Raw genomic sequence first — 19,239 nt, 5'->3', positions numbered from 1 at the left:
ACCACCACCACCACCACCACCACCACTATTATTATTATTATTGTTGTCTTGACGGGTTATTTATTACTTCGACACTCCTGCACTTGGGAGAAGACATCAATCTTTTAGTTGTGTCATCTTGTCTAGCCTTTCTCATATTGTGATGAGGTTGAGGATGAATTGTAAGTTGTCCTCTCAATTTGATGACCTCATAAAGCAAACATATTTGCTCAACTATTTTCTCAATTTGGGGTTGGATGGACGTACCAATATCAATATGGGCATCCATGATATGCCCTTGTTTGTATGGATCAACCATGGTGGTGTGCTAGATAGAACCGTATGTCAAAGTTTACTTTATCGCTGAAGAAGTAATTAGCTTTTTGTAAGGTCCACACATATGATGTCAATTGATGAGGCTATAAAAATTACAAGGGATATTCTTGGATGAATTATTCCTAGAAATTCTTATACATCATTTATGATGAGTTTTATGACCTCCATTTCAAGACCACGTAAGCTTCCGCTTTGGCAAATCTTCTCCTAAGGGGGTATGAAACTCTTCTGGAATAAATACCTGCCCAAAATCCCCTAGGATGTTGATAGAGGACCCTCTAAAGACCAAGTTAGTACTAGAAATATTTGTGTAAAAGAAAGAAGAAAAAACAACATTAATAAAGATATTAATAAGTTTTTATGAAGGCTTGAAAAAAGTTAAGGAAGAATATCTTGATATGAGGGGAAAAGGCTCTGAATGTGTTTATATATTTGGATATGTCTCTCCTTTTCTGTATATTCTCATTTTCTTTTATATTATCTAATTTGAATTGTCCCATGCAACGTAGAAAAGTAATCTTGTATGATTAATATAATATTATCACATTACTCAGACCATTACATCTAATTAATGTAAATATAAATTGCATATTTAATGAGATTATAATAAGCATCATAATTATTAACCTAAACTCAAGATATCTCTCCTTAACTCGAGGAATGTCTAAACTCAAGATATCTCTCCTTAACTTGAGGAATGTTGGATACAACTCACACCCTAAACTTAGAAGGAATCAGATCTAGCTCGTGATTGCATTAAAGAATAATTAAAAATGTAATTACATCAAAAAATAATTAAAAAGAGGTGGTAATCATATCCCCAACCCAACATAGAGTTAATGATTGCATTAAAGAATAATTAAAAATGTAATTACATCAAAAAATAATTAAAAAGAGGTGGTAATCATATCCCCAACCCAACATAGAGTTAATGATTGCATTAAAGAATAATTAAAAATGTAATTACATCAAAAAATAATTAAAAAGAGGTGGTAATCATATCCCCAACCCAACATAGAGTTAATGATTGCATTAAAGAATAATTAAAAATGTAATTACATCAAAAAATAATTAAAAATAACCATGCCACACTCAACATTGAGGCGGTAATCATAGTAATCATATCCCCAATCCAACATAGAGTTAAGCACAAACATATCCAAGCACCATATAAAATAAAATACAAGCACATCTCTGACCTAACAGGAAGTTGGGCACAATTGTACCCTTGCCTAACATGGGATTGAGCTGAGCGCTATGAAGAACATAACCTCATTTGGAGACCTTTTTGTGTTTGCTTTTAAATTAGATGAGTTTGCAGAAACCATGGCCCATCAAAATCAATAACAACAAATGAACAAACACTGTAGATTGTTATCCTAATCAATGTGGGAAAACACGGAAAACGATTGTTTTCCGTGTTTTCCCACATACTTTTAGCTTTATACTTAACTAATATATTATAATATTTATATATACTTGATGATATACAATGTATAGATACAGCTGCACATGACTAGTGACCAGTGATCTGCCATGCTGACAGCATAAATAATCCTAGACTAGAAGAAAAAAAAACTTCCTAAGACGGAGAATCTTATCATTCTACGGTAAACTTCTGGCTTAAAAAGAACAGTATTAATTATATGCTTAGGTTACAAACCTTTTCCTCTTCCACTAACAAAATTCCATAACTTTCAAGCCTAGGTAACTGTACAATTGACTCTTTTCTGGCACGCAGTATTTGGTTAGGAATGTCGACAAGTCTGTTCATATATACAGTTGGGATAATCATTTGCCACTTGGTTTTCAGGTGCTTGGTGCCGACTAATCATCCTCCAGGTTCCAGCTCCATGTGGTTTTTTAGATCTCTACAAAGTTTAAAACGAACACTTAAAAACATGGATCTGGCAAATCAAGTATAGTTTAAACTCATTTGATTAGAAGTGACACTGGAAAGGGAAACTATGAACTCACATGCAGCGTGGTACACGACAATCTGTTTGTCTGCAAATTCTCGCATGTAGCTTCAACATGTACCATACCTTCTGACAGTGTTGACAGCCCCCAAAGGACCGAATGCTGCACTTCCTTGCATGGCAGAACAACCTTTTAATTTGGAGGCATTTTGGGTAAGAGCAGGGGTCACTACTTGTTGCTAGACAATGAGTGGCATGCATTAAAAGATTTAGCAGTTCCTTTTGTTGCTGTGCCACCAAATTAGAAAGATTTTGTTCCTTTGGCTGCGCCACCATATTAGCAAAATGTTAAACAGAGCATTGATATTCTAAATCCATTAAATGTCTGGCAATGCACGCACGCACACATGGTCCTACATCCCCTATGTATGCATGAGAAGAAAGAAAATCGAACATGAAGAACTTGAATCATTTGTATTAAAACAATGGCTTAAAGACCAGTAACATGTGAGGGAGATTCATCATGCCTGAAGTGCTTCTTGATGGGCATCTACATTCTCAGTTCCATAATTAGCTGCTGGAGAGCATTGATTCAACTTGTAGACATGCAAGGAACTGTCTTTCTTGTGATAGCACGCAGCACAGACATCTCTATCCAGTGTATCAGTATCCTGATGACAAATTTTGCACATTGTCCCAGCTGCTGGCAGTGTTGGATTATGAAGATTATGCAGGATCATCATTGATGAATGCTTGGCTCGGCGAACTGTATCAAACTGATAATGATTCTTCTGACAAAAACCCAAGAAAGTATGTCTATTATCGAAATGCCAGTTTTCTAAAATAGCATCATTATCCTCAGTATCGGACGGTATCCCCTTCACCATAACCTGAAAAGAAAAGAAAGAAATAGGTATCAATTGTCATCTTTGCAATTAAAAATATCATCCTGTAATTTTAGCAGGGATTCTCACCTTAAAGAGTAAATGTTTTTCCTTGTTATTTAAGGAGTGCGAGTCCTCCCCATTGAGGCTTTTCTCTACAACATGGCATCTGCAAATGTGTATGGAACTACAATTAATTTCCAAGTAATAATTCCACCATTTGGTCAGACAATAGTGGGAAACAATGTTTTAAGTAAAATGACATGCACCATCATGGTTTAAGGCGCCATTTACATTAATTACCTTTCACATAGCTGAAAATTTTTGCACTGTCGGCAAAACCACCGGCTTCCAGATAACATCACTTCATGACAATGAGTGCATACATGTTGTAAATGAACAACCATGAAGTCCTCCTTGCGACCACACATGGGACCACCCCTCAGCTGATCAAGGGAGAGAGGAAAAATAACAAAAATTAAAGAATAGCATGGTTAAGTCACAAAAAAGCAATCACTCCATTAGCTTCACCGTTGTATGTAGTGCAGGCTTAAATAATTTTAATTCTAAAGCTTCAGAATTCATAAAAGAAACAAGTCTCAAAACAAGTAACATGTAGGCCATGCATGTGCAAAATTATGCTGCTACCCCTTTTGCCTTCCTATAATTCCAGTTGCTTTGGAAAATAAAAGGTATAAAATCAAAAGCCAATAAAAATAGCTTAGATTTAGATGCTTGGGACGGTTGAGAAACTCTATGACGTGATCTGAAAAATTGAATTAATTCCCTAAGAAACCATATCACTAAAACTAATACCATGAACTATTAGTTTTATTATTTCAAGAGTCTAAACTATGCTTTATGATGAAATGATTTACCTTGATAGATATAGTTTCTGCACTACAAAGTTTTCCATGTGTAAGAGATAATTGAAACAATTAAATAAGAGATGGTTCTGCTATTTTGAAATACACTTAGCAGCTACTTAGTTAGATATAAGAAACAAACAAGTTTAAGCTCTCAGTTTTACCCATCAACTCCTAAAGTATTCATTGAAATTCTTAGTTGACTATGAAGTCACAAAGATAATGATAAACTTACGATGATTGCATGAACAGGAATATCTAACAAAACAAATAGAAACAAAAAAAAGCACTGAAGTTCAGTGGATTACATGATTTGTTACTAGAATAGCTTTGGTGTTACCACCAGAGGACTCTGTGTGCCCCATGGCTTTTAGAGTTCTTTTTGTCATTACTTTCTTCACCTTCCTCTCTGCATATACTCCAGTTTTCTGTTCAATGTTCTTGAGGATATCCTCCGCAGCATCATACCAATAGCAACCATCAAAGTAAGGCAAACGAGCTGCTGTTATCTTCGAGTAAAAATGTCCAGTAGGGACAAAGAAGTGGTCATATAAATTAGTACAATTGACCACAATATTTTCTTTGGCTGCTTTTCTTAACATCAAATGATACCTGCATATTTTAGCTTAGTTTGTCAAAACATTCACTTAAAAGGGAGAAGGGAAAAAAGTCAAACAAAGCAGTGGCCATGGGGATCTGAGCAAACAAAAATCAGTGGGCCCAAGTGAAGGATAACAAAAATCAGTGGGCCCAAGTCAAGGATAGGGTTATGTTGCTATAAAATGGTGAAACCAAAATAAAACTAGTGTGCCCCTATACAACACTGAGAGACACTTCAAACCACCACTACAAATGGAAATGCAAGTTAATGACAGTGCAGGTCTATGTGGTTCAATGATTTTCATATTGAACCTTGTGGATAAAAAAAGAGCAATTTAATTCTTAGCCTTCAGATTTTTGCATCATATTCATCCTTCCATCAAAAGCAGACTAATATTTGAAACATTATGTAAACGTGTTGCACACCTAATGGATGACATCAGTGCCATTAAGATCACATAAACTAGCTTAATGGCAAATTAGGATGCGAAAGGATAATATGATTGAAACGTAACCTATGCTCAAATGTCAAGGGAATTGCACTGCCATTGGACCTGAAAATGTACACGCACACAGACAGACAAACAGATGCACACATACAGACGCACGCACGCACTGAGAGAGAGAGAGAGAGAGACCATTGTCGCAGCTTATCAGACTTTGGAGTCTTCTGGTTCTCTGGGTGACAATATAAGATATAATCTTCTCCCTTTATAGGAGGACAGGCCCATAAATAGCACGTTGCAAAACCTCGTTTCTTGCAGTATTCAAGGTACCCTATCTGAGGATGCAAAAATAAGTAAAAATAAAAATGAGCCATTCCAGTTACTTAATAACAAATACCAAATAAGTAGTAGCTGGTGTGAAGTACCATACCAATATTTCATGGTAAACAAATGTACGAAGAGCTTCTCCAGTTGAAGTTTCTGTCTCCGGCCTGAAGTACTTGACAGAATCAAGATATGAAATATAAACACTGCGTTGGTTTGGCTGACTGCATTCTGAGCCAAACTCCTGGACATAAAGGCCAAAAAGGCAAACATCCACTCCTTCAATCCTCTGGAACAAAAGAATCACCTAAAAGGGAACAGAACCAGCAGTGAGGTTGTATCATAAACCACACAAACAGCCACAATACTAAAAGATGGAGAATTTACAGAAACCAAAATAAAGGAACACTTAACATCCTTGTGCTAATGGTTATCAATATTTGCACTTCTATGAGTTTTGGCAAATTAAGACATGAGGCATAAATTGGTAAAGACCCCTATATTTTGGGAAAGATCAAGGAAGGTCCTTGCTGTATAGTACAATTTTGGGATGCCATTATTATTTTTTGAGAGTTTAAAGAAGTTCCCAAATTGTCCAGAAGGAATTATCATGAAGAAATATTTAGGCATGTGGTTAACTGTTAACTGCAACCTCTTACCTTTGATCTGTAGGGAAATTCAGCAGGGTAGTTCTCACCATGGAAGATTTCCAGAAACTTCTCTTTCACTTTCAACTGTTTGTTAACAGATAGCACCACTCTTAGAACAAGATCTTCAGCTTCTGGAACCTGGGAACCAATAGAACATGCATATCATACTAGTTCCTAGGCTAACCTTGTAGAGCACGTATAAAAGAAACCCCATCCATTGTAAACTAAACAATAACAAAAAAATGCAAAAGAGAAAAATCAGACCTAAGCATGAACTGCCCATTACCACATAATTCTAGCAAATGTTTATCTTTACGTTTTTTTTATTTTCAAGAAAACAACATGCTTAAAAGGTCCATAACATTGATCATAATAAATTAGATTTTGAAGACAGATTTGAGTGAAAAGATATAATCATAAATATCTAGTCCTTTAGAACTGCTATTTTTGTATCCATTTTCTTTCTTTAACAACAAATTCCCATTCAAACCCACAAATGCTTGCTCTTTTATAAGCTTATATTATATGAAGGAATCAAATTAAATATGGGTCAAGTCATATTTAATTGCATTGCTTTCTATTCATATTCTGTGACCTCCAATGGACAACCAGTTCACAATTTATCAACTATATATGCACAACATGGCACATAAAAACACAGTATCCTTGTAAAAATTTGCATCTGAGAACTAACCTCGTCAATGTTCATTCCCATAAACTTTGCTCTTTCTTCTCTCTCTTGATTAAGACGCCTAAAAAGTCTTTCTTCTATGAAATCACTCAAGATGGTACGAGGCAGATCTTTTGCACCCAAAATAGCAGCCTTAGTTGATGGCATGTACTCCTCGCTTTTCATTTCTTTCAAGCAGCATTTGGGACAGATGTACTCAGCTTTTCCTTCCATATCTCTTTTATCGTTGAACAGGGCACATATCTGGTGTTGCCACCTTTTACATTTATCACACTCGACCCACTACAAGAGCACAGCAGACTTAAGAGCAGATCCCTTGTAAATGAACAGATTTAACAAAATAAACTTATTATGCTTAGCTTACAGGTTCATCAGTTGCCTCGTCATTCTTTCTTTTGTGGAGCTTTTCCTTGAGAATGGTAATTCCATAGAATGTGATCTTCCTAGGTGGAGAACTCTTAAAGCATAAGGAACAAAAGCAAGGCTGCGTGCCATTTTCATCTGATGAGGTGTAATAAATCACCCCCCGCTTGATACGAGCACCACAACACGAGCAATATAGAGGCACTGGGGAAAACCAAAGCTTATCTTCTGCACATAACTGGCATCGATTCTCGTTGACATGATTTATTATTTTGTCTTCTTCATTTGATTTTCTCTAAAAGAAGATGCACAAATGTGTTTAGTGTTCATCAAAAAGAGTATGAACACACAGCTACACACATTGGATATCCTCAAGTCAGCAGACAATATAAATAGATAATTGTAATAACAAAAAGAGAAAAAGAAGAGCAAATGTTGAACTCGAGGTAAGAAGCTACATGTTTTCTAGGAAATAACATATGAACACACAACTTCACACATTGGATACAGCCTCAAGCTTTTGCCCAAGTAGATCTGCAGCTACTTAGACTTCAGATCCAATCTACTTAACTTCCATGACATTTTTTTCCTGTTTGATTGATCAAATTTATAAAGGTTACACCAAAGCATTTATATCACTGGACTCCCTAGTTTCCATTCATATCAAAAGGCTCATAGTAACGGTGATTGGCACATGGTCTGTTGTTTATTTACATAACTTCACATTTTTAACACAACTATCTTCACTCTTAGAGGATTGACTTGAAGACACCAAGTAACATCTCTGCTCATTTGCAATAATGACCTAAGCTACAATGTAAAGGAAAAGAAACAACAAGAAAAACAAAGTGTGCAAAACAGTTGCGAGCACTCAGAAGCAATATGGTAACCTCTCATCATAATTCATGGCCCCATCTAGAAAACATCAGAAAGAAGATTCTGTAGCTAGACCCAGATAACTGGGAAAGGTTCAATTAAAAGGATATGTTCATTTGTTTCACTCTTTCTCTTCGGTGCATGTTTTTTTGCATTCAAATAACTCACTCATAGAGGTTAAGCAAGATTTCCGCATTAAGCCGATATGATATGTTAATCTTTCAATTTCAGCATCAAGATGAAACATCTACAGAAAAGATGTGCTTCTAGTCTCTCAAGATATATATATATATATATATATATATATATATATATATATATATATATATATATATATATATATATATATATATATATATATATATATATATATATATATATATAGTAATGCTGATGTATTCACCTGGCACATGGAATGCTCAAGACTGGACATGTGTCCTTCTATCTGTTCTGGTGTGAAAAAATCAATTAAGGAAGCACCTCTCATCTTTGGACTTTGTGATTTCATTCCATCTTCATGTTCAGCAACTGTTGCATTTAGCTCATGCTCTATAGCTGGTTTGGCTAAATGAAAGTTAGATATGACCTCGATCGCCTCCTTGTTAAAAGCAGCGCCTACCTCTTCAGAGACAATAGGCATACAATTATTCATCAATTGGTTGCAGTCATCTTTCATAACATCTGCCACTCCACTAGAACTTCTGGGGTCCATCTCTCCTGAACTACAACCAACAATGTGCTCCTTAAAAGGGGCAGAAACACTCTCACAAATCAATCTGGGATAACTATCTGCAGCTTTGCTCCTGATCTGATCAGAGCTAGTAGGATTTTCCATGGAATTCATCAGTGATTCATTACTCACCCCAAGAAACTCAGAATTAATAGATACAGGAGATTCAGGCAATTGCTTCAATGGCAGGGGTCCTCCAAGACCATCAGATTGAACCAAGAATGGAGCAACCACAGATGCGATTCCATCTCCAGATGAAAAGTAATAAGAATATTTTTCCATCTTCTGACACTTTGAAGGAGGCATTTTGTCTCCTGAACAGCAAGATCCATAATCACTAGAATCTGTATCAATAATCTCCCGTTTATGACCACCCTTCACATCTTTAGAGTTCTGACCAAGTTTATCAGTTTTACACAGAATTCGGCTAGGAGCACATACAAGACAATCAGTTTGGAGGCAGTTATCAAAATGCAATAAAAGTGGGCGAAGACTTTCACAATAGCACTTGCTATTGTCACACACTGTTGAATGGAAATGCTTAAGGAAAGAATCTAGGCAGTCCACCATTGGGATCGTTGATCTCTTGGAATTGACATAAGCAGCTAAGACCTTTTCTCTTGAAGAAAAAAACGGCTGGTTATTTAAATTTTCCACTATGCCTTCAGAGCTGAAAAGAGGTGCAGAACTTTTTAAAGGCACACGAACCCTGCGTGATTGTTCTGAAGGGAGCAGGAACTGAGAATGCATAGATGTATGTCCAGATGTTGGCCTGCAAAACTTATTTTGATCCTTTAAGTGACTTGGTACTTTGACCTCCAATGCCTTATTAAACTGTCCATATAACTGACAAGACTGCTGCTGGGTCTGTTCTAATATTTGTGCTCTAGATTCCAGTAGCTTATCAGGAGTTGAATTTGTTGTGCCAAACCTTGTGCTGGAACTTGGTAGAATGCTTGAGACTCCAGAGTAATCTGGGATCTGCAGAATTGAATTTGAATATTCCAAGCACTCATCTAAAGTGGACAAAGGCATGCCATAATGGTTCTCATTTTTTGTCAAGCTTCCAAGTTTCACCAAATTCAAGTTGCCTGACACAAATGGTTGAAACACTCATGAGCACAAAGTGATGACCAAAACATACAAAAGAACTAGCAAAACAATAGCAAGAGATCTGATAGGAATGCCACATAAAAGATAAACATAAGCATGTTGATACAAACAAAGAACGGGATGTATGCCAACCTAGAAAAAAAATCTCAGAGTAACAGGATGACAGGAAAGAATCAAACACACCAGGACATCACCAAATCACAAAGTTGGAAGCCCTATTCATGAAATGCCAGATTATAGTGATAAAAGCTTGTACCGTCTTGCAGATGTGATCATGTTGTATTAATATGACATGGGCAATGCAAGTCCATTTCTCCTTGATCCATTAAGAGAACCAATAACTAAAAGATATTTCACATTGGACTTGCCAAGAGCTAAACAAAAGTTTCGAACAGCATCATCAGCCACAATCAAACTTTAAGACCTCGAAGAAATAAGTAAAAAGAAAAGCAGAGTGACCAAGAATAACCACAGTTTAGAATAACCAAAGCAAGGAATAAAGAAAACATACTGAAAATTGCAAGTGTGATTTAGATTTTGCATAAACTGGTGTGCAAGCACAAGTTGTCTGTCATTCACCACTTATTCAATATTTATAAATTCCAATAAATGACTCACTATTACAGAATTGCATAAAGTAATACTATGTGCAGCAATTACCTCAACTAAGGTATAAAATATTCTTTTAAAAAACTAAGAGTTCTAAGTTGAAATGCAGATAAACATACTTTGATCAAAATGTTGCTGCTGAAAACTGTCTTTGAAGGCCTCAAGATGATATGGGTGATCTCCTTGAGAAAAAACTGGTCCACTGTCAAAAGTTCCAGTTTCGGGAAACCCATCACCACTAGAGATAGTGGTGATGGACGAATTTATATCAGGAGAGGAATCCATTTCATTACCGATCTGCTTTGAGGCCACAGTGAAAGCATTGTACATACTTGTGGTTCCTAGATTAAATTCATTGTTAAATAATCCTATGGAAAAGAAATTGTATTGTGAGACATAAAAGTAGAGTATCCATTTTCTCAGTAAGTACCATAAAAATGGATGGATTGCTCACCATTTTGGAAGCCAAAATGATCCTGTTTTTCAGCCCCCATCAGATTATAATTATTGTTGCCAATGATGGGGTAACTATTGAAAATAGGGTTTCCTTCATCTGAACTGCACCCCTGGGTCAAACCCAAAGTTTGCATTGCTGTCAATTTGGATCCTTGCTGACCACAATTTGCATCATTTTGTTGCTGTAGGATTAAACTTTGTAATCTATTTCTCAGAGTGTCTAGATTGATATATTCCTCCTACAAAGGAGCACAAATACAAATGATGTCACTTTAATGCTCTCAAAAAATAAGCAGATCAAGCCTAACTGATTCTTCATCTTTTCGAGTACTACAAATCCCACATTCAGTTTTTCCCTTCATAAGATCACTTTAGTACCAACCATAGAAAATTTCATATTCAAAGAGTAACTCAAAACAGCAAGAATTTTCAAAATAATCTAAAATGTGGCAACGTTAACAACAACAACCCATTTTTAAACCTCAACAAAACCAGAACCAAAAACAAACAGACATATAAAACCATCTTAACATCACTTAATCATAGAAAAGATAACAAGAAATTACCTCAGAAACAGCCTTAAAAAACAACTGGTTCTCTAACACGTTAACATAATCCCATCCTTGTAATTGCAATTGATAACTCCTATCCTTTTCGAGAATCTCAACACTAAAAAAAAAAAAAAATCAGCATCTCATGCAATAAACAAACACAAAATTAAATAAAAAACAAAATTAAAAATAAATACGAAACTTACATGTTGTTTCTAACTAAACCCCGAAAAAAATCAATGTTAGGTTCTTTCCGCCAATCATCCAAAAGACTACTCAGTGAACTTGAATTGGAAAAGCAATGAGCTTTAAGGTTATTAAAATCACTGCCTTCCAAATTATATCTCCTTGTCAACATCTTTAATTAATTAGGGTTTCCTCTCCTGCTGCAAATTCAAAAGAAACACATTATCAATTGCAAGCACCATCAATTCAGAAGAAAAAAAAAACAATAAAACCCTAATTTCGATAATGTCGGTCGGTGATTAAGAACCGGCTGTACAGCTCAGAAAAAGGTCAAATTAATTACCAGGAATCAGAGAAAAATTCAATCATGATCAATAAAAGAGAAAAACGATTGGAATTGAATAAGAGAGAAGATTCGGAGTTGAAAACCCTAGAAATTGAAAAGGCCGTGGTTGTCCGTACAGGGACACTTACCAGCGAGGGTTTTTGAAAAGGGAAAGCAGGTGCATGTGCGGGTCGGTGTTAGGGTTGTTTTCGTCATTTTAAAAGAAGCTGGTTTTTGTGTTAAAATAGATTAATAATGTCTCCCATCCCTCTTTATATTTAACGTCAGAAATAGAAAGAAAATCCGTTTTTTTTTTCTAGGTTTGGATTTTATTATCCTTGTCAGGTGAGGATTTTAAAATAATTTTTAATAATTATATACTGTTTTTTTTCTTTTTTATTTTAGAAATGTCCATGTAAAATATAATTATAACAAAAACTAAATACTACAAAAAAATCACTATAAATCAATAAATTTTTTATTATAAATTATAATAGCAATTTCATTTTTTACTTTTTATTTTTTTATTTTTTAACTATATTTCTTTGGTTTTTTTTCTTTTCACATTAAATGGGTAGTAACCGTGATATTAGAAAGGCGCATATAACACTTTTTGGTGGTCAAATATGGTCATCTGCCATCTCACTCAATGCTCAATTGTATTCTATTTCATATATTGTGTGTAGACAAATAATAATTGGATTACTGTTGATGACTAATTATTTGATCTTTTTCTTTTTTCTCTTTCCTAACAACTAAAGTACATGATTGTCCTTTTTATTTGTTGTTTGTCAAATTAGACATGGCTGCTAGATTCATACGCCAGGCCTAACAACTATGCCAAACCAATATACTAGGGTTTAGCAACCCCCATGCCTAGGTCTAACAATCATGTCAGACCCGTGCTAGAGTTTGTCAAACTCAAGCACTTGGATCCAAAAATTTAAAATTTTTTAAGAGTATGATTAGACTGCAAAAACGAACATTATCTCATTCAAACATGATTTTTTATTTATATACAATAAAATTTAACTGCAAACTCTTTTTTATTTGTGCATATTAATTTATAAATTTGTTATATTCGAAGAGAAAATAATAGGAAGACAATATTGAGTACTAAGTGATTTATTTCAAGTCTTAAAAAATAAACTTTCTTTTTTTATATAAACATTGTGGATGAAAATATTAATTTTATGTTTCTATCCAAGTGTTAGATAGTTTTTTAAAAGGTTTAATACTTTTTTTAAATTTGTAATGTTGTTACATAATCTAATTGTCAAAGTTTGTTACATTGAGAGTTTATTCTACATTATAACTATTAGTATATGCAAAAATTTAAAATATATAATCATAAAAGAAAACCTTTGAATTTTTTAATTAATACATTATATTGTAGGAAAAGAAAATATTCTGTATGTAAAATACTTGTTGTCTCTTTGACCATCTTAATTTATGCAATTTTGTAAATGATTTATTCACTAGAATTAGAAATTAAAAAAAAATGAGTGAATTTTAGGGATGCGTGTGGTTAATGTTCCAAAATAGAAGAAATAAATATATAAAAATATATTTGATTAAAAAGACAAAGTTGAAAATATAAAATAAATATGTTTTAAAAATAATTATATATGAATTAGTATATTTTAAAAAAAAAAATGCATGGGTCTGGCATAGTTGTTAAGCCCAGATGCTTAAATCATGCCAAACATTAACGCTTAAGTTATGCCAGACAAAGGTACTTGGGTTGGGTATGGCAACCATTCTACGCTCAAATGCCTTGGGTAAGGCAACTATTCTAAGTCTAAGCGTCTGAGTTAGGTAACCACGCGAGCCCTAAGCGTTTTAAGTCTGACGACAACTACACCAAGCCCATGCACCTTGGATTCGACATCCACATTATTGTTACTCAATTTTGGACCCCACGTGTTAGAGATGGTGTATACCTCTTTTGAATTGAGTGTAGGAGTTTAGCTCATGTTCGTTAGAAGATTGACAAAAATAGAGAGAAATATTTTTTTTTAACCTTGTTTAAGCTGTTTTCTGCTCTTTTTATCCTTCCCCTTTACTACCAAAATTGTCAGGTTTTTCTTAGGTTGATCAAGAGTCTTCATAATGTTAAATTTGTTCTTTCTTTATCTAGTTTTTAAGGATCGATAAATCCTTTATAATTTGCACTAAAAAATGGTTCTGCTACTATCGTAATTTTTTTTTGTTCTAACTTAGGCTCTGATTCTGACTTGATTTTGTATAATATCTGATCATCCTAGCTATATTCTATCACTCATGACATGTTGAAAAATTGACTTATACTTTTATTAAGTCCTAAGGATCATTTGTTCTCAGTGTAGATTCTCAATCAGATTTGGATACTTAGCATTGTCAAATCAAGAATCTTTTTAACCAACTAGATTACTATCAGATTTTATTCTTTAAAATTTTTTTATCTTACTTCAACTTATTTATCAAAGTTGTAGTCCTGGATGTGTAGATAATTTGGGGCTTTTGAATTGCTTGATTTCTATATCAGAAGCTCAAGATATTCCAATTTGAATATCTAATGTGAAAGTAAAGAATTCTGTCGCGGGAAGGATCCTGACTCGAGTTTTACACTAAAAAAACTCTATTTCTGTCACAAATTTTGTTGATTTGTTTTAGATCATACTCTCAGTCATATCAGGATTCTTAGTATTTTGCAATTTTTAAATTAGACCCGGAGATCCTTTTTGACCAACCAGATTATTGTCAGATTCTGTTATCCAAAATGATTTTATTTCACTTCGACTCTTCATCAAAGTTGTAGTTCTGGACGCATAGATAAATTTGGGCTTTCGAATTACTTAATTTTGATAATAGAAGCTTGAGATATTTTGGTTTGAATATCTAACATGAAGGTAGAGAATTCTACCACGGGAAGGATCCTTACCCCAATTTTGCACTAAAAAATCGATTTCCATCACAAATTTTGTTTATTTATTCTTAGATCATACTCTCAGTCATATCAAGATTCTCAGTATTTGTTAGTTTCTCAATTAGATCCAGAGATCCTTTTTGACTAACCAGATTACTACCAGATTCTATTCTTTAAAATGATTTCATCTCACTTCGACTTCTTTATCAAAGTTATAGTTCTGGACATATAGATAAATTTAGGCATTTAAATCTCTTGATTTCAATATCAAAAGCTCAAGATATTCCAATTTGAATATCTAACATGAAGGCAGAGAATTCTGCCGCGAGAAGGATCCCGACTCGAGTTTTTAACTAAAAAATCTATTTTTGTCACAAATTGTTTTGATTTGTTCTTAGATCACACTCTTAGTTATATTAGGATTCTCTCAATTAGACCCAGAGGTGTTTTTTGACCAACTAGATTACTGTCAGATTTTGTTCTCTAAAATGATTTTATCTCACTTCGACTCCTTCATCAAAGTTGTAGTTCTAAACACGTTGATAAATTTGGGCTTTTGAATTACTTAATTTTGATATCAGAAGCTCAAGATATTCCAATTTGAATTTCTAATATGAAGGCAAAGAATTCTACCGCGGGAAGGATTTAGCCCAAGTTCGCGGGATTGATTCGAAGGATTTTTTTTTTTACCAAAGACTGAATCAAAAGGTGCTAAAATAAGGGATTGAATTGAAGAAGAATATTGAAAGCTGGAGAGGGGGGCTAGATCATCATAAATGATAGGATTTTTACCACACTAAATAAGGAAAATAAGACTTTGCCGTTGCACCCTCCATCTTATTTCTTTCTTTTTTTTCTCTACAAATTCCTGTTGTTTTTCCTTTATCATCACGCCTAATTTTTGGAGTTGCAACCACGTTTTTATTGCCTCATTTCAAAGGGAGCAGTTGGCCCTATAAAAGAATAGAAAGAAGCCACACCATTCTCTAAAAAAATTAGAAAGAAATCATTGTTGATCATATAATTAGAATCAAATATTCTGGTTTTCTATTTTTGCTCACCCAATATCACACCCTAAAGTTAATGTAATATATCTTTTCTAAATAGAGCTGCATGTTAGTCTATATAAGCCTCTTCTACTGAGGGAATAAAGGGGAGAGAACAAAGAACGGGAGAGGGACAACAAAAAAAAAAAACAAGAAAGACGCATTTGCTCCATTTTTTTATGTAAATAAAAACTACAGAAATAGAAAAAGAAAAGACAGGAATTAGTAAAGAGAGTGACGGAGACACAGAGTAAAGAAGGAGGCAATAAACAGACCCAAACACAGAACAAAAGAAGAAGGACGGACACAGACCGAGCAACCATCACTCTTTCAACGCCAGCCTAGTTTCTTCATCTCCAGATTTGTTTTCTATTCAACTGTTGCATGCTTTCTTTTTTTGTTGTGTTTGCACTGTCAGTATGGTCTCTTTCCATTTGTGTTGTATGTGTCTGAACTATTCAAGTGAATTAGTTCACTTGAACAGCAGCTCTCCATTCATAAAAGAGGGTTGTGCCTCTTTTATGTCCAGCGGGGTCACTTGCTTAGGCAAGTGACCCCACCAGACCTCCCATTGTCTTCTTTTTTTTTCTTTCAAAAATAAAATAAAAGGAAAGAGATTTATGATTTTTTTGGCATATTTATTTAAAGATCTGAATTTTTTTTTATGTTGTAAAAAATATCAGTCCCGTGTTTAGAATACCTAGTTTTTTTCGCACTATGACAAATATACATATATATCAAAAAATATTTTCTTATGTGTTGCATACGACCAATACCATAACATGTTTTGAACACTTTTTTTATACAAAAAATATTGGAAGTTTTTTTTAAAAAAATGAGTTTTCGCATGTATTTCTTAAACACAAAAAAAAATTATTTTCTTGTATTTCTGGATTTTACAACATGTTTATAAAACTTCAAAGGGTATTGGTCAATATTTCAAAAAAATATAAAAATTTTATTTTAGGGAGAATTCATCTATTATTCACTGTTACTATTTGAATAAAGAAATCCTTAAAGGACGAATATCCAAAATATTATTGGGAATAATTTATTATTATTCACTGTTAATATTTGGATAAAGAAACCCTGAGTGGTAAATATTAAAAATAAATTTAGAAATAATAAATCCGCACACATCCTTTAAAGAAGCCTTGATTATAATCGAGGACATTTCAATTTTTTTTTACTCCACGATTTACGAGCCGTGAGAGTATAAAATACTAAAGCAAAAATAGGTTTTTTTTTAAAGTGCCTAGATTTTCTAAATTTTTGTCCTTTTCCCTTGCGATTTACGAGTCGCAAACTCTTGAAATACTAAGGGAAAAATGAGCTTTCGAAGCACACGAAATCTCCTTGAATTTTTATCTTAATAAATTTAGTTTAAATCAAACCTAGAAAAATTGATGGGATTAAAAAACACTAACACCATAGCAATTATAAAGCAAACCAAACACCAAGCAGCTTACCTTAGGTAGGGCATATTAAGGGTGCTAATACCTTTCCTTTACGTAACTAATCCCTTACCTTAGAATCTCTAAAAGACCAGTTAGATTTTTTAGTGACTAAGATACTAGGTGGCGACTCCCTTATTCACAAAAACAAACAAAAGACCCCAAAATCAATCGAGGATCATCGCGACACTGCACTCTGCCTCAAGGATGCGACACATGCCATAAAAAATGTAATGAGTCTAGCAATTATGTTGGGTCTGGTATTCAAAAATAAGTCCAACCACATGGGTCAAAAATAAATTTCAAAAATATTTAAAAAATAACAATTTAAAAGCTAACCTAAATCTATATTTTGAAATTTTAAGGATCAATTAATTGATTTTATTAAACAAAAGAAAAGGGCAATAAGTTATAATTAATGCCTTGAAGCTCATTTTTGTTGTTTAAGCATAGTTATCAAACCCAACGTATTTGAGTCTGACATGGTTGCTAGGTCCAAGCACTTGGGTCAAAAATAAAATTTAAAAATAACAGTGTGAAAACAAACTAAAAACAAACCTAATTCTATAGTTTAAAATTTTAAGGATCAATTAATTGGTTTTATTGAATAAGAGAAGAAGGGAATAAGCTATAATTAATGCTTTCAAGCTCACATTTTGTTGTTTAAGCATAGTTATCAAACCCAAAGCCCTGGGTCTGTTATAGTTATCAGTAGAGGTGTTAAAAAAATTAATGAACCAAGTAAATTGATAAAACCAAAAAAAAATAACCAAAAAACCAAACAAAAAAATCAATTAAACTAATTAGATTATGTAGAAAAAACCCTGGTTCAGTTTAGTTTTTGGTTTTCGATTTTGTAGAGCAAAAAATGGGTTAACTGGACTGGTTCAAAAAAAAGTTCCCTAGTATAAATAGAAAATGCTACCACGCCACGCCCCTCTCTTTTTTCAAGTCTCACCTCTCCAGTCTATTCTCTACTAAGGCTAACCTTAAATCCTTAACATAGTTTTTGTGTTGCACACTCAAAGCCACCTACCATCCCGCCCTTTCTCCCTCACCGCTAAGGCCGCCTCGTACTAGAGCACCAGCCACCTGCCCCTTCTCCGCCTCTCCCTCTCCCTCTCCACTCTCCACTTTCCTTAAACTTTGAAAACAGAAACACAGATTGACCATCAACATTTCCTCAGTCTTCACTAGACTAAAATTGTTTTTGTTGGAAAGTTAAGATAATTTTCTAGAACTTTCATGATTCAAGTCTGTTCAAATTCTGATATTAGCAATGACGTTTTGTTCAGACAAAAAGATAAGGATTATTACCAAGTCAAAAGTTGGCTACCCACTCAACAACTAGTCATCAAATCAATAGTTTCAAATTTTGACCTATAAAAAGAAGCATTTGCTATGCATTTAGACATCTTAGTTTTCATATCAAGATCATGCTCTTTATTTCTTTCTTTATATTTTTGTAATGTTTAAATTTTGATTTCATTAATCTCTTATTTATTCTTTTCATTTCCCTTCCTTTACTTAGTTAATTTATATCTTATTTATGTTCTTATCTTGTTTATTTATGTTTCTTTTTTTTTTATTAATATGTTTAGCTAAGTTTATCATATCAAGGCGAAACTAGTGCACTAATGGTGTAAGAATAAGTATAGTGTAAACTCAATATGGACTTTAATGTTTGATACTAACATGTTTTGTATTTGTTATCTTGTTCACTTTTAATAATGTGCTTGTTAAATAGTTAATCTAGATTTATGTTATATAACATTTGATATAACAAATACTTAGCACTTTCATAACCCAACTGTATGGTATAACCGACACATGTCCTATGAAAGGAACTTGATTTGTTGTTAATATAAGTTATAATCATGAATCCCTGACAACATTTACAACTATTAGCTTTATTTAAATAAGACAA

The 19,239-nt window shown here is 33.7% G+C and overlaps 1 protein-coding gene across 3 annotated transcripts; it reads right to left on the bottom strand.

Annotated features, from left to right (window-relative positions):
* Positions 1 to 1,763: 1,763 nt before the first annotated feature.
* LOC105141303 (histone acetyltransferase HAC12-like) lies at positions 1,764 to 12,158 on the bottom strand. 3 transcript variants are annotated; one of them, XM_011048487.1, is made up of 17 exons: positions 12,054 to 12,158; positions 11,600 to 11,779; positions 11,409 to 11,511; positions 10,841 to 11,081; positions 10,506 to 10,754; positions 8,338 to 9,755; positions 7,060 to 7,353; positions 6,699 to 6,977; positions 6,014 to 6,142; positions 5,461 to 5,661; positions 5,223 to 5,365; positions 4,293 to 4,596; positions 3,422 to 3,564; positions 3,209 to 3,287; positions 2,762 to 3,124; positions 2,293 to 2,558; positions 1,764 to 2,186 (listed from the first exon to the last, which is right to left on the bottom strand). In XM_011048487.1, exons 2-17 carry the CDS (start codon positions 11,749 to 11,751, stop codon positions 2,147 to 2,149), a joined length of 4,404 nt encoding a protein of 1,467 aa, XP_011046789.1. In that variant the 5' UTR covers positions 11,752 to 11,779; positions 12,054 to 12,158; the 3' UTR covers positions 1,764 to 2,146. The 3 variants fall into 3 exon arrangements, with proteins under 3 accessions (XP_011046789.1, XP_011046788.1, XP_011046790.1); XM_011048486.1 differs by lacking the exon at positions 12,054 to 12,158 and adding an exon at positions 11,923 to 12,041; XM_011048488.1 differs by lacking the exon at positions 12,054 to 12,158 and adding an exon at positions 11,923 to 12,041 and having other exon boundaries at positions 10,506 to 10,727.
* Positions 12,159 to 19,239: the final 7,081 nt, after the last annotated feature.

The sequence above is a fragment of the Populus euphratica genome, unplaced genomic scaffold (assembly GCF_000495115.2).
Source record: "Populus euphratica unplaced genomic scaffold, PopEup_1.0 scaffold117.1, whole genome shotgun sequence".
Lineage (NCBI taxonomy): Eukaryota > Viridiplantae > Streptophyta > Magnoliopsida > Malpighiales > Salicaceae > Populus > Populus euphratica.
The sequence above is the reverse complement of the archived record's forward strand: the minus strand, read 5'-3'. Positions and strand labels throughout refer to the sequence as shown.